Below are 19,583 nucleotides of genomic sequence, written 5' to 3'. Positions count from 1 at the left end.
TTCGTATTGAATTCATCAATACTAAACCCATCCACGTTTCACTTAAAGCTTACAAACCTCTGTGTGATTCTACTCTATCCACCTTATTTTTTAAGGACTGCAAATTCTCTTGCAGTTGTGTAATACGTATTACAGTCACAGAATAACGTAGGTTGGAAGGGACCCCTGCTGAAAGCAGAGACAACTTTGAAGCTATATCCAACTTCAGAGGTAAAGTGGGTTGCTTAGGGCCTTGCCCAGTCACATTTGTGCGTCTCCAAGAACAGCTATTCCACAGCTGCTCTGTCTTTCCCCCTCCCTCAATTCAATGTTTGACCATCCTCACTGTCAGATTTTTTGCCTAATACTGCATTGGAATTTTCTTTGTTGCAATTTGTGTCTGCTGCCACTTGTCCTTTCACTGTATGCCTCCAAGAGCAGCCCTAGAGAATATTCAGTATCTGATAGCACAGAATAAGGAGGAGAAAAAGAGATCACTGTAGTCATGAGAAAGCCTTTGGACATCCAGAACTTTTAGTAGGTAATGAGTATCCAGCTTTTTGATGCCTGAAAAATCTGTCTGACCAGATGTGGCAGAGATCTAAACCAGGCCATCAAAAGGACATCACTAGAGATTTAAGATGAAAGATGATCGCTTAAGACATGAGAGAAGAACAAGGAAAAATGGTATTCCAAGTGATATACATATTGCAAATGAAAACAAGTAATTTTGTATAGCAAGGTTAGGCACTCACCATCTCTCTTGCAATCTCCACAGCTTCCTGCAGCCCATAGAGCCTGCCACAGACCAGGTAGATCCCATTGGCCCAGAGAATACAACCCTCATGGACCCAAAATTCATTGCTGTCAAGAGGTAGTTCAGGAATTTGTAACTCCAGCTCAGTGCCACCTTCTGAAGTGGGCATAGAGGGTTTTGAGTCCAAAGGAGTCTTTTCACCACCACTGCCACCGTCAGTGGTTGTTTTTTTACAAGAAGCTCCCCTTGAAAGTGACCGAGAGGCTCCACTACAGTCCTCAGAGCGGTGCCGCCTCTTAAAGCGGGGATGAGCAGCTAGGCTTCTTTGTTCCTTCTGTTGTTGCTGTTCCTCCTCCTCTTCCGTATCTGTCTTGGAACCATTAGAAGCACTTTTGTGCCGTACCTTGACCTTGCTCTGCATTTCTGTGGCCCTCTTTGGAGGTGGGTTCTTGGGCAAGGTGGCTGCATAATCCTGGGGGTAGAAAGGACCAAAGAGGTCACCCATGTTACGATAGCTGGCCCATTTGCCACACAGGCAGCAAACCAGATGCCCTAAGACAGAAGACTCTGTTACTACAGGGCCCTGCAGCATGAAAGTTGAGGTGGGCAGCACTTTGCTCTCCGCATTGCTAGGAGGGGGTGTTGAAGACCTCTGTCCTTTCCGACCCCTCACCAATTTGTTCTGCTCCTCTTCCTCCGCATTAATGATTGTGCACACAGCGCCTAATTCACACTTGTTTACCACATGAATATAAGGGAAAAAGGACTTATTCTTGGAGTCAGTTTTATCTACAGATTGGGTAGCATATTTAAGCTTGATCTCTGGTTCTTGAGGCTCCACAATCGGAGCAGCCCGTCTAGGCTTCCGCTTCCGTGGCTGCGCTGCAGGTTTTCGCCTCTCCCTCCTTTGCCTCTTCGGTTTTGGCTCACCACCACCTACCCCTTCTGAAGACTGTGAAGGTACTGGTGGGGGTGGTGGGGGCGGTGGCAGTTGCTGCTGCTGTTGCTGCTGCTGCTTCTTCTGCTTGTTCACGCTCCCAATTGGCCTCCCCTTTTTCTTTCCAGAGGGAAAATATCCCTTTGGAGGGAAACCATCTGGCTTGGGTGAAATGTTTGTCACATCTCCATCTTTTTCCTCAGACTTCAGATTTGGTTCAGAAGTAAACACACTGGAAGGGGAAATTGTTTTTGAGTCAGAAAAGGTCAGAGTTCCAGCTCCGCTTACAGATCCATCAGACCTTCCCTGACCACCTGACTTCTGAGAAGGTGGTGGTGCTGCACTGGGTCCTGCTCCTTCTTTACCAACGCTTGCAGTTTCAGGGACCTCTTTCTTGGTTTTATCATCCTCACTGCTTTGCCACTCTTCTGAAGATCTTGGAAGAGTTATTTCACCAGTTGTATCCTGGCTTGCTGGCCCCACTTGATCTGACATCTCTCCTTTTCTCTTCTCAGCCTCTGGTCCATGTCCAGCCACATTTCCTCCTTCAGGTCCACTCTTAAGGGACAGGATGTCATCAAGAGTGACAGTATCTGCACCAGTTTCAGCACTGTTGGTAGAAACACTCCTCCTAATATTAGGAGATGTAATTTTTTGAACAATAGCTTCCAGTTTTAATCCTCGCCCCTTTCTTGGGGGCAATATTTTGGTCTTAGCCGGGCTCGTGAGGGAAACAGCAGGGCAATTCCTATTATCAGGACTTGGCAGGTCCTTGAAGGAATCTCCCTTTGCAACTGACTTGCCAACATCTTGGCTTTGAGATGAATGGGCATAGGAATTGTATGTTTTATCAGCTCCTTCTTTTGCTGAAGTCATCAGTCGCCCTTTATCTTCACTGCCACTGTTCTTCATATCCTGTGGCTGTCTTTTGGTAGGGATGGGCGAGATGAAAGAACGGACTCTCCTCCTCATAATTAATGGATTTTGAGGAGACTGGTCTTCCTGGCCAGGGAGCCTGAGCATGGCATTACTAGGCTTGGGCAAATCTGTAGATTCCTCTCGTCGATGCCCATCACTTTCTTGAGGGCAAAATCTTTTTTGGTTGGCTGCTCCAAGAGGGCCACTGCTTTTGGCAGGAGAAGTTTGCCGAGAGAGGTCCCAACCAGATTCGTGATGCTGCAGCTTCTGGTTGCCGTGTTTCAGTTCGGTGCATTTGCTCTGAGTACTGTCACTCCCCATAATGCAGCGCCCAGCTTCCTGGCTTCCAGTATCGTGATAAGAGCTACCTTGAAGGTACATCATTCCATCTTTGTCATTTTTTAAGGGACTCCTTACTCTTTCCAGAAACTGTTGTTGTCTTGGGCTTTTCCTTGCTCCTTCCTGCCTGTGCTGAGCTGCAGCAATCACACCCTGAGCAGTGCTGCTTGCCCAATCTTTGTATTCTTCTTGCTGTTGCTGGTATATCTGCCTCTTGTAATGATACTGGGAATTTAAACTCTGGTTAGGGTCACCAAAAGCATGAGGCCTAGTATTTGTGTGATATGCTGAAGCCAAAGATGGGCCTTCTGAATTCTGAGAGTAAGCAGAATGCAAGGAACCCCTGTTAACTCTTTCAGATAGTGTCATGTGTGGGTTCATGTGATGCAGATCTGTCCCTGGGCCTCGGCTTCTGCCTGGTGACATTTTCAGCTTATCAGCAAGATCCTGAAACTGAGAAGGTGATTTACCCCTGCTGCTTCCAGTTCTGCCAGTTGCTCGTCTCATCTGTGTTGATCTGCTGTCCTGCTGGGAAATGTAGTCTGGAGCAGCATCGGAGACTGCAGCTCCAGGGCTAGCGTTGCCTCGGAAAGATTCATGCTTGATGCCAGCAGGATGACAATGGTCTCCTGTTTTTTTATTATTGAGACTAGCTGAGCTCTTTGACTGTTCAAAATCTTCCTCTTTTATTTGCCCACTGTGAGCCTTCATCTTTGTTTCCATAGATACTAAACCACCAGGGAGTATTACTGACTGGCTCAAGCCAGGGGCAAGACGTTCACTCCTTCCACTTCTGGCCTCAGGACCCATGTGACCCATTGGGTGAGGGCCAGGATCTCTAACAAGTTGCCTTAATGGAGATATGTCACAGATCACTGATCTCCTCTCTGAGAGTGCTCCCCCTTCATGGGCAGAAGACTGAGACTCCACATCAAACTTTCTAGCAATAGGGTAATCAGCTAGATTTATCTGCTTCATGTCAGGAGCCGCGCTGCTAGACTTCCTATCCCAGGGACCCCAGTGAGGGCCTTCCAGGAGAGACCCCATGGTTTTATTTAAGAGGCCTCTATTGGTCAATTCATTGGTTTGACTAATTAAGATATTGGGCCTCATGGCTCCCTCCAAACTCCCAGCCATCCCAGAATGCTCCTGTGCGTTCCTAGAATACCTTCTGTCTGGATGATGGTGATACCCCTGTAAGACCTCCTGTAGGAGGCTAGGAAACTTCTCATTCCGGCCTTTGCGCTCACTGTGCCCTGGAAAATCCCCTTTTTCTTGACCAGAAGGATACTGTGGAAAGCCACCAATATTTCTCTGTATACCAGCTGCTATATTATCCTTGTAACTGTATCTTAAACTGCCAGGAGATTTGGAAGGTTCTGTTCTTGCAGGAAAATTTGGCCCAACAACTGCATGACCAGGCTGGCTGTTCCCCTCTCCATTATGGTTAGTGTTATCTCCGCTTTTGCTCCCTTTACTTCCTCCTTGAGTTTCTGGCTGCGTCCCTGCATGCCCAGCTTCTTTCGCTCCACTAGCACTAGCTGGTGCCTGAGTGGCTGTGGAAGCATCATCTTGTGCAGGTTTATCTTGTCCACCTGACTTTTCTACTCTTCCTGCCATGGCTTCCCGGGAGACAATCACCCCAACTGCCTTTTCATTCACTTTTGGGGCATTTTCCACAGCCACCACAGCTTCCTTCCCATCAGGGGAGGTCACATCTTCCCTAGCTGCAGGGCTGCTGCTGAGTTTTGATGGCTCATTCTGAGAGCCTTGTGCTGGTGAGGAGTTGGATCTCTCTAAGTTACCCCCTTTGTAAGTGGTGTCTGAGCTGGTGCTCTGGCCACTCAGCTGTCTCACCCTTTCCCCATGGTCCTCTGAACTACTGGAACAGCCACCATCAAGCGACTCTGCCAGGGGAGACTTGAGTTGCTCCTCTGCCTGGGAGGAGCCTTCTGAGTTGGTGCAGCTGTCTGCCTTCTTTGAAGAGGATGACCTTTTGGAACTTTTTTTCTGAGGTGCCAAGGCATCCGAGAGCAACATGTGCTGGACTGTGTTGGGTAGATTGGCCACTTGAGAACTTAGAGCACTCAGGCTGCTCAGCCCTGGATCTGTGAGCCTTTTTTCCTGCAGTCCTTCCAGCCCAAACCCCTTGAATCCCCCTGCATGAGCATTGGGGCTTGGCATCATAGATGGTGTAGGACTAAGCTGAGGCATCATCTGCAGGATTCGGTTTCTAGAACCCATGGACATGTTGCCTTGCCCACACTGGAGATTTTCTCCACCTGGCATGAGTGGAGAAGGGGTAGAGCTGCAGCTTGGAGACTGAACCACAGATGCAGCAGGAGATGGATTAGAGATTGGACTGAAGTTTTGGTGGAACTGCATCGGTGACCTTACAGGAACTTCAGTCTGGCTGTACTGTCCCACTTGACTTTGAAGAGAGAGCTTGCTGGCAGCATTTGAATACTGCATTACATGCTGAGGTGGGTGCTGTTGCTGCTGCCCCTGCTGCCCACTTTGGGGCAGCTTAGACTGCTCAAAGCTTTTCATTGGTTGAGTCTGAAAGCTGTAGTTTGACTGGGTCCCATATGCCTGTGCATTAGAACCCACAGCATGGCCTTCATACTGCGACCCAGAATTCACACTGTAGCTTCCATCGTAATTCTGTCCTGACTGGCCAAAACGCTGTGGGGAGGGGAAAGAAGAGGAGGAGGACGACGAAGGTGGCTGATAGTGTTGGCTGAACTGACCCACTCGTAACTGGTACCCAGAAGCAGAGGAAGGCAGGGTGGATGGACGCTGCATTGGCTGCAAGTGTGAGGTGCTAGAAGCAGACTGGCTGGAAGCCTGGGGTAAAGGCTGATGAGATTGATAGATCTGCTGTCTCAGCTGCTGCACCTGCTGCTGCTGGCTTGAAGCCTGCTGCTGATACTGGGCACTCCCTGGAGAAAAAGGACCAGTATAATCCTGTTGATAGTGGGATACACCCCCAAGGGTCGAGTGCTGTGTTTGAAACTGGCCCACATGTCCCTCACTCCCATACTGACTCCCAAAGCTACTCCCTTGAGGGGGCCCATAGCTCTGTACTGGTCCAGAAGGCCTGCGCTGAGGTGGCTGCTGCCCTCCTGATGCCACTGGATCTTTGTTGGCAGCCATATAGTAAAACTCTCCTGCTTCTTTTCTGAAACCTTGGTAGCTCTGATGGCCAGAGCTCTCACCAGGCATTGCTGTAGGGGCTCCTGTTGCTCCACGACGTCCACTGCCAGCACCTCCTCCAAAGCTCTGGAACATCTGGGCCTGCTGGCGCGGGCTGAACTCTTCCAGTCGGGATGAACCGTGCACTTCCTGCGGGTAGCTCTGCTGGTTTCCGTGGTAACTACTTTGCTCCCGAAAGGACTGCATGCTGTTCAGCAGCAGAGCGGCAGCTCGAAAGCCCTCCTAAAAGGGGAAAAAAAGAAAGAGGGAAAAAAAAAAAGGTATAGCATCCACATCTCCCAGTCACACCAATACCACTGCTCAATTTCACTGTTTTAATAGCAATTAAAATTTAGTATTTGTCTCCTACTTTCTGGTACATCAATGTATATCCCCTCTCCTTGCAACTTTCCAACCTTCTAGGTAGTGCAAGTAAGACGAATCACTCGCTTCCAAGAAAATACAAGTCAGTAGCCTACTACCAGCTGGAGTGCATTTTCAGCATTAATATTTCCCTGCAGTCATTTACTAACTGGGTCTGTTTATGTACCCCTGAAGAAACAAACTTCCAACAATATTTTGCAAAGCAAAGGAGAACAATCCTCACCCTTCAGCTATTCTCTATGGCAAATACTGGGAGTAATCAAGTATTTTCCTACCATGTTAAAAGATGCAACAATGAGAAGCCTGCAACACTCTCAAACAAATCTTGGATCTACTGTAGGAATGATATCCAAGGCCCATATTTCACTCTGGGAAAGATCTGTTAGAAAACACTCAAGATACAATTGACCAAAGCTCAAACCAAGATACTCCAGTGAAAAGGATCTATGGGAATCTGTGAAAGAACTGGCACCAGCATGCTCAAAGACATCTGCTCCATGTTCTGTTCAGTGACACTTTTAGCTGAAAACCAACACAGCAAGACAACACATGGTATTTTTTCCCCATCTGCTTTGTTTCAGAAGATGGACAAGTCCACTCTATTTGAGCAAAAGGGTCTACAACTTCATCCCTTAGAACTTTTATATATTTTTTATATTTGTTTTGTTGCCACATTCAATTGAACCCGCACAAAATTAAAGTCTAGTTTTACACTTAAAAGTTTTGTTCAAGTAGAAGATCACCAGAGTCCCAAGAAAACAGGCATACAAATGAGGAGATGCAGGTGATGTCTGGCATCATGCTCTTTTCCCATCTGCCTCTCAGGATTTATTTTTTTTTTTACTAATATGTATGTTATATAAAGAAGGCTCTAACTCCACCATTAGGGTCTTTCAGAAAGGCATCCTAGTTATATTTGGGTTTCCACCATCTGTTTGTGCATGCAGGCTACAGAACACACACAAAGACCCCCACTGCAATGCACATCTCCGCAATCTCTCTCTGCTAACTCAAGGGCATCTTTGTGTTGCAGCCCTGGTTCATCCCGCTTGATGTTCACACGAGTATCAGTGAAACATTTACTAGAATCAGAAGGGAACTTTCAAATTGTTGATACTTCCAGTTTGGTCTCTCCCCTTCTAGGAAGTCAACTTTACTGCTGTTTTAATCTTATACTCTAATATTTTAAGTGTCATACTGTAAGAGAGATCTGCTGTTCTGCTGAACTGCCACTTTTTTAGCATTTTAGAGACTACATATATCATATGAAGAACACTTCTATGAATGCCACACTGTGCCAATCTGTCCAGTTTGGGCTTCTTATGGATAAAACCCTCCCTTTTCTGAATTATTGCCTTTGATGTTTCATCAGATTGAAGCTCCTGCCCTCAAAATTGGGATACCTAATATAACCTTTCTCCCTTTTCATATGACTTGCTGTTAAGGTGAAAAATTGGACCAAAAAAGGCAGGAAATAAAATATACATAGAAATAGAAGGAAGTTATCAAACTAAAGGTAAGAGAACATCTACTGTAACTGGCAGATGTTAGAAAGCAGCTTCTCTAGATAAGCAGTTTAGAGCTCTGCAATCAGCAACATTCATGTGGTATGGAGATTGCATGCACACCCTGGCAGTCACGTGCTTTGCATCCTCTTCTCATGAAAGCAACATTTCCATCCTCATCACAGGCTCAATCTCTAACGGAATCTCAGACTAATTTTTAAACATGACTTTAATACAGCTTACTTTGTGTAGTCTGAACAAGGTCTCAGAAAACCTGTTTTGTATTACATCATACAAAAACTTTCATCACTGATGATATTCATTCTCCTATAATACTACTAACACAGGCTTGAAAACTGCTAACATACACTAACAATGCTAGGAAACATTCTTAAGACCTCCTCACTATTAAAAAATAATCACTTTAATTACATAATGGAACAGAAATAGGACAAGATGCCGTAAAATACCTTTAGGAACAGAGATCTAGTAAAGGTCAACCAGAGGCACAAATTCCTATCCTCCATAATCTCATGCAATCATGTAATATTTAGTTAGTCCAAAAGATACATACACTAACTCAAAACAGGAAGAACATGTTTTTCGCCTTCAATTTAGTATTCTTCTTAATCTTCGATTTTATCCTGACAAATAAATAAAGTTTTCATCAGGAGAACTTAAACTGCTGGTGCCCTAAGCAAATGCTTTCTGTTTTCAAGTCTCCTACAGAACACTTCCTTTTAATATCTCACAAGGTGCTTGAGTAACACAACCAGTAGAATAGCAGCCAAAAAAAAAAAAAGCATTAATAACAGGAGTAAGAAAAGATAGGAGGTGCTTCAATCCATTACATCATTGATAACTTAAGACATATAGCACATTTCCTGTCATTAATGTACTATAAATACAGGACTATTACAATTACTATTGTAATAATCTTTCTTAATAATAACAGCACTGTAAAGTGCATAGATCCAAATGCTGTGTTCTCAACAAAACCACTAAGAATAATTCCATGGGCAAGCCTTGTTAATAAAATACATTCGACAGATGAGGCCTTCAAAGTCTACCTAGATCCACAGGAAAAAAATATATTTATTTGATTAAATTTTTTACTGGAAGCCTTTAAAGAAAACATTTTCAGCTGGTACATACTCCTCCACATGCAAAACTCAAGAGAATTATACACTAGCTGCTGACTAGAGATTACAACATAATCATATAAAACTCCATAATGGTGGTACACATCTGTAATCCCATCCCCAGCAGAAGGGGCAAAGTCTCACTCCAAAAATGTGCTCCATTAACATCCACAAATTACACACATTTGCAGTGTTTTCCAACACACACATCCAAAGCCCTCCCCATTTATTCAAAGGAAAGGTAAGATTCTGGCACAGCTTTTACTACTCCAGTGTCACACCTACACTCTCACTACATGTGCACCCAGCTCTATCAATAAAGCTTCATGATTCTTCTCAAGTATTTATAGCCTGTAGCTGTAGAGCCATCTAAGCATATCTATCTAGATATTACAGACTACATTCACTAAGCTAAGCAGTTTCACTCTGCTCCAACACTTTTGTTTCTTCCCCAATAGCCCAGTAATCAAAATTTGCCTTCAACCTGGTAGGAACAAAGGAAGCATATTACAAGTTTGTGTGGCTAATAAAGAAACAACCCCAGTGACAAAATCACTGCACATAAGTCACAAATAGAGAAAAGCAGTAGGTCCTCTTATCCATATCTCAGACTTATTTGTGAAACATCTGAAGTTATTTCAGGCAGTCTTTCAACCTGCCTTCTCCATGTGAACTTATATTTAAGCACATCTACAATGCAGATTGTTTCTTGTTTAATCGTCCGAAACAGCCTTGTAGAACAACTTTGTTAACATAGGAGTTCCTCAAAATATGGAGCTACTGCATTCTGATCCTACTGTGAGCAAGATTATTAAATGGTAGTCAACAGCACGTAAGCCTCCTTCAACAGTTCCTGCATGTATATGACACTGCCCCCAACCATTGCTGATTAACAGGGTTCATCAGTCCTCCCACACCAAGATTACTGTGTGAAATGATCTTCTGCAACATACTGTGCTAGGTTTTTAAAATCCATATAAATCTTTAAAACTTTTTTGTCCCAGTTATCAAAGACTGGACAAATACAGGACAGCTGCCCAGATTTTCCCACGTAACACTGATGCCAGCATAGTAGTGCAGCACTACAGAGAGACAACTCAAAACAAGTGAGCTAAGCGGGGATATGCTTAATTCTTAACAAAAAGCGTATAAAGGAGCAAACGAAACCAGCATCACTTAATTCTGTAGGAGGTAAGTGAGGTCTTTCTGCTTCGTTAAGTTTTCTTTAGATTTGGGTTGACTACTGCGACCCATCTGTGCAGAGAAGTCTCAGGCAGCAGTCAAATGCAATATATTTTCAGTGATCTGTCAAAGACCTCTCACTTCTTAGCATGCTTATCAGGAAAGAAAATGTAGTTACAGGCAGGTGACAGAGTAAGATAGCATTTTCCATAGTCAAAAATGTACACAAACAAGTGGATTTTTTATAGAGTGTCCAGGCTTCTGATTAAAAGACTTATTTGCTAAATGCTGTGCAAATAACAGATATACATACATGTCCATAGCCATTTCTAGTCACAACCCATACAAAATGCAAAAGTTACCATTTTTTTCCTTCCTCACTGTAACTTCTTAAAGTAGCAGAGCACATCCACAACCAAAAAAAGCCCCACCAAGCCAGAACTTGAGTATGAGCAATTCAGTGGCATAATTTGTAAGTAAACAATCCCCAGGATCTGAATTAAGCCTGAAACATAGAGGAAAAAAAAAATTTCCATGTACTGACTATCATTTCCATTGTCAAAGCCAAGTTGCTAACCCTCATTTCTGCAGGTACACAGTTATTACTTGCACATCTGAGCAATGGCTGGGAATAGACTGATCTTGATTCAGTTCTGGAGGACCATTACCCTGTCTACTGCTTTTAAGAAAAGGCAAATCAGCTATGCCACAAGTAGATTAACTCAAGGATCAAACCTAAGACTGCATTTAACAAAGTAACAGATCTAACTTATTTCTTCTACATTTGATGCCTTTTTAAAATAAAAGGGAAACCAGTTTTAGTTTTTAACCTTCAGTGTGATATGGAAGTAAACCAAGACAACCAGCACTTCAAAAGGTCAGTTTGTCCAAGCAATAATACTCACTGCTCACTTCTTTCAAAAAGTTGTGTTACCCTGAACTGCAAACAGATTTTCTTCATACCTTTCTATAAAGCTGTTTCAGTTCCTGCTCCAAGAGTTACTTTTGCATACTACAAATAAACAGAATTATATAAGGCATAGGAAACTCTCGTATTGTCTTATTCACCACCACACTAGAGAAAACAGCAGTCAGATCTGGCTCTCACCAAGCCATCATAATTTATTCTATCAAAGAAGCCTTACTACACCACTCAAACTTTAAACAGTATACAATTAATTTTCACTGAGAGTGCCAGAACCTGTTGAAGTAGATAAACTGAAGTAGATAAAGTATCTTGGAAAGTATATAAAAATTGACTTTAAAACCAGAATGCTGTATTACTGAAAACTGAATTTTACATTCCAAAAAAATCACAACATTATGTCTTAAAAACACCCATATGTAGTTATTACACATGCTTAAGTGTCTAATAATAATACATATTAGCAACATGCCTTGCAAATCATTGCTAATACTGGCCTTGACATAAAACCTACATTTTGTCCTGCCTAATGAAAAACTTAATCAAAAGATTCCTCAAATAAGTTAAAGCGTGGCCAAGTAGATTGTAACTAGTTTCCATCATCTCACAGAGACACTATGCCTTCTTTATCAAAATGTTGGTATAGCTTTTTAGAAAGTCAGTATGTGTGAGCTTAAATCCAAACAATTAAGGAGATGTTTTTCACAGAATGGGTGAAGAACAGATGAGCGTGGCAGAAGGAACACAGTGAGCTTTGTCAGTTGAGAGAGGGGAATGCTCTGGGGATTATTGTGCTAGATAAGATCTACATTCACTTCTTATTTCATATATTTCCCTAAGTGGCCACAGAAAATTTTACTAAGCCTGAGTCATTGCATCTTCCTATCTCACAGGGGAGACGTGAACAGACATATTCAGTGTATTCAACTGGTATAATAAAAGGCACCATATAAAATAATCAGAATTTTGCATGTGGATATTATTTGACTGCTGATTTCTTCCCCCACCCTCGAAATATTTTTTCTGAATTTTTTTTTTTTTTCAAAAAATATTTGGATACATCAAATTAAAAATATCCAACTAGATTTTTTGCAGCTGCAAGTCTTCCTTACTCACTACAGGAACAGAACCAAAATACCATCTCCAGTTTAACTCTGCACTTTAAGTGTATGTTAAATTCATATTCCTAAACATGAAGAAAGAAGAAATTTGACATGAACAAAATGTTGTTGTAAGTTGGTATTAAAGTTGTGGTGCTATGACAACATGTATTTCTAGAAATATAAGTAATAAAAGTTCAGCAGAATTTTATGTGATTTTATATATCTGATTTTATTATTATGTCACTGGTTCTCGGTCTCAATTAACAGCACAGATGCACTGAAATAGCTTTTAAAAATCTACCAACAGACTGCTGAAAGTTATACATCTAAATTTTTAACAGATACTGCTATTTTAAAAAGAACCTGTGCAAATCAGTCAGATTCCATTTTATGTCAAAGATTAAAACAATTCTGGTTTCACATACAGGGTCAGTCCTCTATGCCCTAGCTTAAGAGATCCCACCTCCTCCATGGTGCTAACACAGCCATTCATACAGCAAGCCAGACCAGGGAACTGATATGGTTGAGAAACAATTCTGCAAGAGAGAAAAGCCATTTCTGAACTGACTGATCCATTCACTGTACCGTCACACAAACATCTGTACCAGCAAAACGGACACAGCAGGAACTGCTTAAGTGGCATGGCTACTGAAGTGCACTTGAAATCAGAAGTTCATATTTAAAAGGCTCTTCATCTTTACACAACAAACCACCCCTCCCACCATCAAAATGAAAATAATACTGAACCCTCAGCTCCTCATTTATTTTCTCCAAGCTGCAGATCAGCTGTTTGCACATCCTAACCCAATTCACTAGTCCTCTGAGAAGTTTGACAACTCATTACATGCCTCTTATTGCAAATTCACCTGTGTCCATATCTCCAGTGTCTCCATACAGTCAAATATCATGTCTGCTTCCACAATACAGCAAAATCCAAGCAACCATTACCATCTCAAGGACAGCTCCTGATCTGCGCTTCACCTCCTGAGTCATGCAAGACAGAAGGTTCAGCAAAGGAATTACAACTCTCACCAAACCTTCCCCTTTCAGTTACAAAATTGAAGACAGTGAAAAGAAGTCAATTATTAATTGCAAGAGGAAAGCAGAAAAGAGTGAGCAGGGTTGCTAGGTTCTACCTGTCCAAGCTCCTACTTTCATTGCAGAAATGAATCCAGTACTACAAATACTCAGAACTACACAGCAGTAAAAAACCCCATATTATTTTAATTAACTTTTATAAATTGTTCATACTAAGTACTAGCCCCTGCCTTTAAAGTCTTAAATGCATTATCTCTTCAAATTATGACAAGTTGCCAAGATGAATACTTAGGTCATATTGAATATTACCTGTAATACATGTCTGTCTTTTCTATTCAATGTAGTCTACACAATTAAGTCTTTTTATTGTGTTTTACAATGCGTGGTGCAATGAGCCTGTAACTAAGACTCCTGGGAACTCCTCAAGGCAAATGAAGTAAATTAACACAAAGTCTCTATCAGTTATGTGCAAGTATTATTACAATACAGGTTACGCACTGTATACAAGAATTAAATCCATTGATTAGGATAAAACCATTGTTGAGGATAATACCACCTAGTTACATTATATGCAATAACATTAAAATCAGGTAGAAATATAACCTCAATCTACTTAAACTAACAAATTAAAGAATTACTGTCCAATTGCAGAAAAGCTGTACTCAAATTTATATCCTCCAAACTTCTTACAGATAATTTTTGTTCCTTTAAGATAACACAAGAAATTTAGCTATGCACTATACCACTTTCAAGTTTCACTAGCCAAGGTTATCATTCTTCCTATCAATTTAGCACTTCATCCCCCTGAAGTGAGGAAGATTTAAGTGCAATTTGGGTGTGGAAGATCTGCAAATACTCCTGCTATGGAAGACTTGAGACAAAAATATAGTCAAGGCTGTATGATGCTTACTGATAAAATGTTAGAGAAAAACCTTCTTTTCCCCTAACATAAGAAAGAAGGGGTTGAACTTCCCTCAAAAAAAGGTTCCAAGCATTTTTAAGATTTTCACACTAAAAAAGCCAACAACTTTTCTTTCCCCAACATCTTTCCTTGTCTCCTGCAATCTATGTCCTCTAAACATCACTCTGCTCATTCCTCCACCCTCTGGGTTCCACAGCATCTGCCTCATGCTGGAGCCAAAAGTTGAAGCAGATCCGTTCCTACAATTTAAGTGTTGTCTCCTGAGAAAGACTAACAGGGAGAGAACCAAGACTACAGCCACAGTTACAGGGAAACAGGAGAAACAGTTCAGATTAACACAAAATAACTGCAAACACTTAAGTGATTCAACAAAAAGATTACTTCAGTGGCAGCGCTATTTTAAGGAGTTCCTCCCCCCTCCTACCTTCCCATCCCCAAGACTCTCATTCCCACCCCAGCACTGCAGGCTTTCTTTGGATTTTTCAGATTGGACTAGTTTCTTGAACCATCTCATTGTGCATCCCCACTGTAGTTATACTGGTGTAACCAACAGACAGATGACAGAGAGGAGGCAGCACACTGCAGTGTTGGAGCAAACAGTTAAGAACTCCTTAAGTTTGTACTTTTTGAAATTCCTGTATCACTAAAAGCCTTAGCCTAAAGCACTTAAATTGGTTCACTCTCACCAGCTTCCCCATGGAGTCAACAAAAGCCTTCCAGAAGGTCTCTTTCCACATCAATTTTATAAGGTGATTAAACTTCTAATATACCTCAGTTAAATGTCTGAAATTATACATATAATCTCAGGACACCATAACCAAACAAGATACCATACCCTGCTACTTTAAATTGCAGACACTTAACTCCATGCTTCTAAGTTCTGCTACTCCAGCCGAAGGCATGGCGAGTGACAACAGTAGTCAGACCACACCACAGACAAAAAATTAACTCTAATGAGCATAAGCAGTTCACAGAAGTGAACAAGCTACAACTGCAGATCCTCTCACAACTGGGGTGTAAAGCTTTCTCCTCCCCCAGCAGATTTCAGTATCACCACAGTGATAGTGTCGTGCAGTGTTTGAGGTTGTTGATGGAGACACACTTGGAAAGTTGATGGATGAAGCTTCCACTGCATGTATTCCATCTTGTATCCTAGAGCATATATCCTGAAGAAAGTCAACAACTGAAAACAAAGAGCACGGATAAATTCATCACCAGAGAAGAAAGAACACCTCTATAAATACAGATTAGTGGAGGATAACAAAGACGCTGCACTCTGAGCATTATTTTCAGAAATGCTAGAGTTAAGATTCCAAAGTAAGACAGAGGGAGCTTTAGTCCACTAGTCTGAGAATCAGCCCCACCATTCTGTTAAACTTGAGCTCCTGCAGTCATTCATTCCTGTACACTGGAGAGAAGAGAAAAAACAAAACCAGAAGTCTCCACTGTTTCTTTCTCCATCCTGCCTCCCCTCAAGAGGAGGCTAAATAAAGAGGGACAATTAACATAAACCATACATGATGGATTATATATAAACATTCCATAATGCTAATGTATTCCTAGAGTTCTATTACAGGAACATAAAGACGAGATGCTGTTTCCTCCCTTGCTCTAAAACATCCAAACATTCAATGAAAAACTGAAAAGTTTGCTACCTTGTTTCAGCTAGAAAGATGACAACAAAAACAAGTCATTGACTTTTACCTTGAGAATTGCTCCTGATTTCATTTTTTATGTCTTGTTAACCAACTGGGCAAAAGGTTCTTACTCCTTAGCTTATTTCAGAAGGGCAACGTATACATGGAGCTAATCAGAAAAAATTTAATGAGTAAACATAGCCTAACAAAGTCTTTATAAACACTACAGTTCTGTGGATGAGCAAGGAAGTTTATTTCCTAATTCCTCCTCCCGTCCACATTTAGGAGCTTCCTGATCCTGTATCTCGTTGAGCTAAGATATGTGCTTTCCCTGGTACGCCTGATCCAGATTCACTTAAGTCATCTTTTTCCACCAACTTCAAAAGGCTTTTGATTAGGCTGTAGAGAATACATATAGTTAACCTCTTCTCCCCTTGCAACTTCCAGCAGCTCTATTATATACAGACACCCCTTTGGTTTTCCACAAATTCCACCTTTCAGACATACAGCAAGCTGTATTTCTGCAAGGCAAAAAGACAAGAAAACAAACAAAATGAACACGACAAGTCAAATTTCTATATCCTAATTGCGGGATACTACCATAATTCAAAAAAACAGGTACTCAACTGAGCAACTCTCAAGAAAGAAAACAGTTTTGTCTCTGATAACTGGAATACAAGATGATACCAAACGCAGAAGAGGCGTAAGATACCAAATGTAGAAAAGTACCCCAGAACAAAAGGGAAAAAGACCGGAAGGCAAGAATCACCCCTTGCTCCCCAAAACTGCAGCAAACATGATACTGACTGAAGTCAGAAGTGCAGAGATGCAGAATACCACACTGCAGTGGACCTCCCTGGGTCATCACCAAAGCCAATCCCCTACCACAGCTGGCAACCAAACAATTCTGCATCAGTAAAGTTCTCTGTATGCACTCTCACAGTAAGCGGGAGACTAAGAAAGGAAAAGGAACGACGTTTCTCCATTACCATGCAGTGATTTGGAGGGAAGGAGGATAACAATAGCACAGTTCAGGTTTTTTCATGCAAAATAAATATCATCACTTTGGAGCAATTCTCAATTATGCCCCTGCTACTTCTGCTCTCCAGTACTACAGAAGAGAATCTGCCACTCACTCAGCGATGCCCTGCAATACAAAGACAATCTGCTACCACCTTCTGTAACAATTTTGCCCAACTCACTTAATTCACTGCCTTCTATGTGTCTATCATACTTTTCAAGACCTATCTAAAAGACCATTTTTATGTAGCAATGTACACAAGGTATGGTCAGGATCAAGAACATCAGAAAATCTGATGAGCACATCTCATGAAAATACGTTGAACAAGGGGGAGAAGGGAAACTTCCCCACTTCATATGCATGAAGAGAGACAGGGAAAACTTACAGTGGCAAACTAAAATGTACACCATATGACAGAACACTGTTGACTTCACTCTTTTTTTTCCTTGAATTCAAGATAAGAAACAAAAGGAAAAGACATGATAATATAGAATCATTTACATTGGAAAAGACCCTTAAGATCAAGTCCAACCATTAACCTAACATTGCCAAGTCCCACTAAGCCATGTCCCTAAGCACCACATCTACACATATTTAAATACCTCCAACGATGGCAACTCAACCACTTCCCTGGGCAGCCTGTTCCAATGCTTGACAACCCTTTCGGTAAAGTAAAATTTCCTAATATCCAGTCTAAACCTCCCCTGGCACAACTTGAGGCCATTTCCTCTCGTCCTATCATTTGTTACTTGGGAGAAGAGACCAACATCCACCTCTCTACAACCTCCTTTCAGGTAGTTGTAGAGAGCCATAAGGTCTCCCCTCAGCCTCCTTTTTTCTCCAGGCTAAACAACCCCAGATCCCTCAGCCGCTCCTCAGAAGACTTGTGCTCTAGACCCTTCACCAGCTTCATTGCCCTTCTCTGGACACGCTCCAGCCCCTCAATGTCTCTCTTGTAGTGAGGGGCCCAAAACTGAACACAGTATTCAAGGTGCGGCCTCGCCAGTGCTGAGCACAGGGGCATGATCACTTCCCTAGTCCTGCTGGCCACACTGTTTCTCCTACAAGCCAGGATGCCATTGGCTTTCTTGGCCACCTGGGCACACTGCTGGCTCATATTCAGCCACCTGGCAACCAACACCCCCAGGTCCCTTTCTGCCAGGCAGCTTTCCAGCCACTCTTCCCCAAGCCTGTAGCATTGCATGGGGTTGCTGTGGCCCAAGTGCAGGACCTTGCACTTGGCCTTGTTGAACCTCATACAATTGGCCCCAGCCCATTGATCCAGCCTGTCCAGGTCCCTCTGTAGAGCCTTCCTTGCCTCAAGAAGATTGACACTCCTGCCCAGCTTGGTGTCAGCTGCAAACTTACTGAGGGTGCACTTGATCTCCTTGTCCAGATCACTGATAATGGTATTAAACAGAAGTGGCCCCAACACAGAGCCCTGGGAACACCACTTGTGACCGGCTGCCAACTGGAGTAAACTCCATTCACCACAACTCTTTGGGCCCGGCCATCCAGCCAGTTTTTTACCCAGCGAAGAGTACACCTGTCCAAGCCATGAGCAGCCAGTTTCTCCAGGAGAATGCTGGGGGAAACAGTGTCAAAGGCTTTACTGAAGTCTAGATAGACAACATCCACAGCCTTTCCCTCATCCACTAGAGCAGGTCACCTTGTCATAGAAGGAGATCAGATTAGTCAAGCAGGACCTGCCTTTCATAAACCCATGCTGACTGGGCCTGATCCCTTGGTTGTCCCGTACATGCCACACGATGGCACTCAGGATGATCTGCTCCATAACCTTCCCTGGCACCGAGGTCAGACTGACAGGCCTGTAGTTCCCTGGGTCCTCCTTCCGGCCCTTCTTGTAGATGGGTGTCACATTTGCAAACCTCCAGTCAACTGAGACCTCCCCAGTTAGCCAGGACTGCTGGTAAATGATGTGAAGGGGCTTGGTGAGCACTTCCACCAGCTCCCTCAGTACCCTTGGGTGGATCCCATCTGGCCCCATAGACTTGTGTGCGTCTAAGTGGTGCAGCAGGTCACTAACCATTTCCCCCTGGATTATGGGGGCTCGATTCTGGTCCCTGTCCCTATCTTCCGACTCGGGGGGCTGGGTACCCAGAGAACAACTGATCTTACTATTAAAGACTGAGGCAAAGAACACATTAAGTATCTCAGCCTTTTCCTCTTCCTTTGTCACTGTGGTCCCTCCCCCATCTACTAGGGGCTGGAGATTCTTCTTAGCTCTCCTTTTGCTGCTAATGTATTTATAGAAACATTTTTTATTGTCTTTTACAGCAGTAGCCAGATTAAGTTCTAGCTGGGCTTTGGCCCTTCTAATTTTCTCCCTGCATAACCTCACGACATCCTTGTAGTCCTCCTGAGTTGCCTGCCCCTTCCTCCAAAGGTCATAAACTCTCCTTTTTTTCCTCAGCTGCAGCCAAAGTTCTCTGTTCAGCCAGGCCAGTGGTCTTCCCTGCCAGCTCATCTTTCAGCACATGGGGATGGCCTGCTCCTGTGCCTTTAAGATTTCCTTCTTGAAGAATGTCCAGCCTTCCTGGCCAGGCCAAAGCCTGCCCTCCGGAAGTCCAAGGTGGCA

General features: G+C 42.9%; 1 protein-coding gene across 6 annotated transcripts in view; it reads right to left on the bottom strand.

Annotated features, from left to right (window-relative positions):
- Nucleotides 1-19,583, bottom strand: part of TCF20 (transcription factor 20) — a 134,358-nt gene that overhangs the window by 41,312 nt on the left and 73,463 nt on the right. For all 6 annotated transcript variants that reach the window (XM_072867820.1, XM_072867839.1, XM_072867848.1 and 3 more), the window contains one exon: nucleotides 735-6,368. In XM_072867820.1, the coding sequence (XP_072723921.1) occupies nucleotides 735-6,332 (5,598 nt within the window). In that variant the 5' untranslated portion in view covers nucleotides 6,333-6,368. Of the gene's footprint in view, nucleotides 1-734; nucleotides 6,369-19,583 lie in introns of those variants that run through there.

The sequence above is a fragment of the Ciconia boyciana genome, chromosome 1, assembly GCF_034638445.1.
Source record: "Ciconia boyciana chromosome 1, ASM3463844v1, whole genome shotgun sequence".
Taxonomy (NCBI): domain Eukaryota; kingdom Metazoa; phylum Chordata; class Aves; order Ciconiiformes; family Ciconiidae; genus Ciconia; species Ciconia boyciana.
Note: the sequence above shows the minus strand (reverse complement) of the source record. Positions and strands in the feature narration are given on the sequence as shown.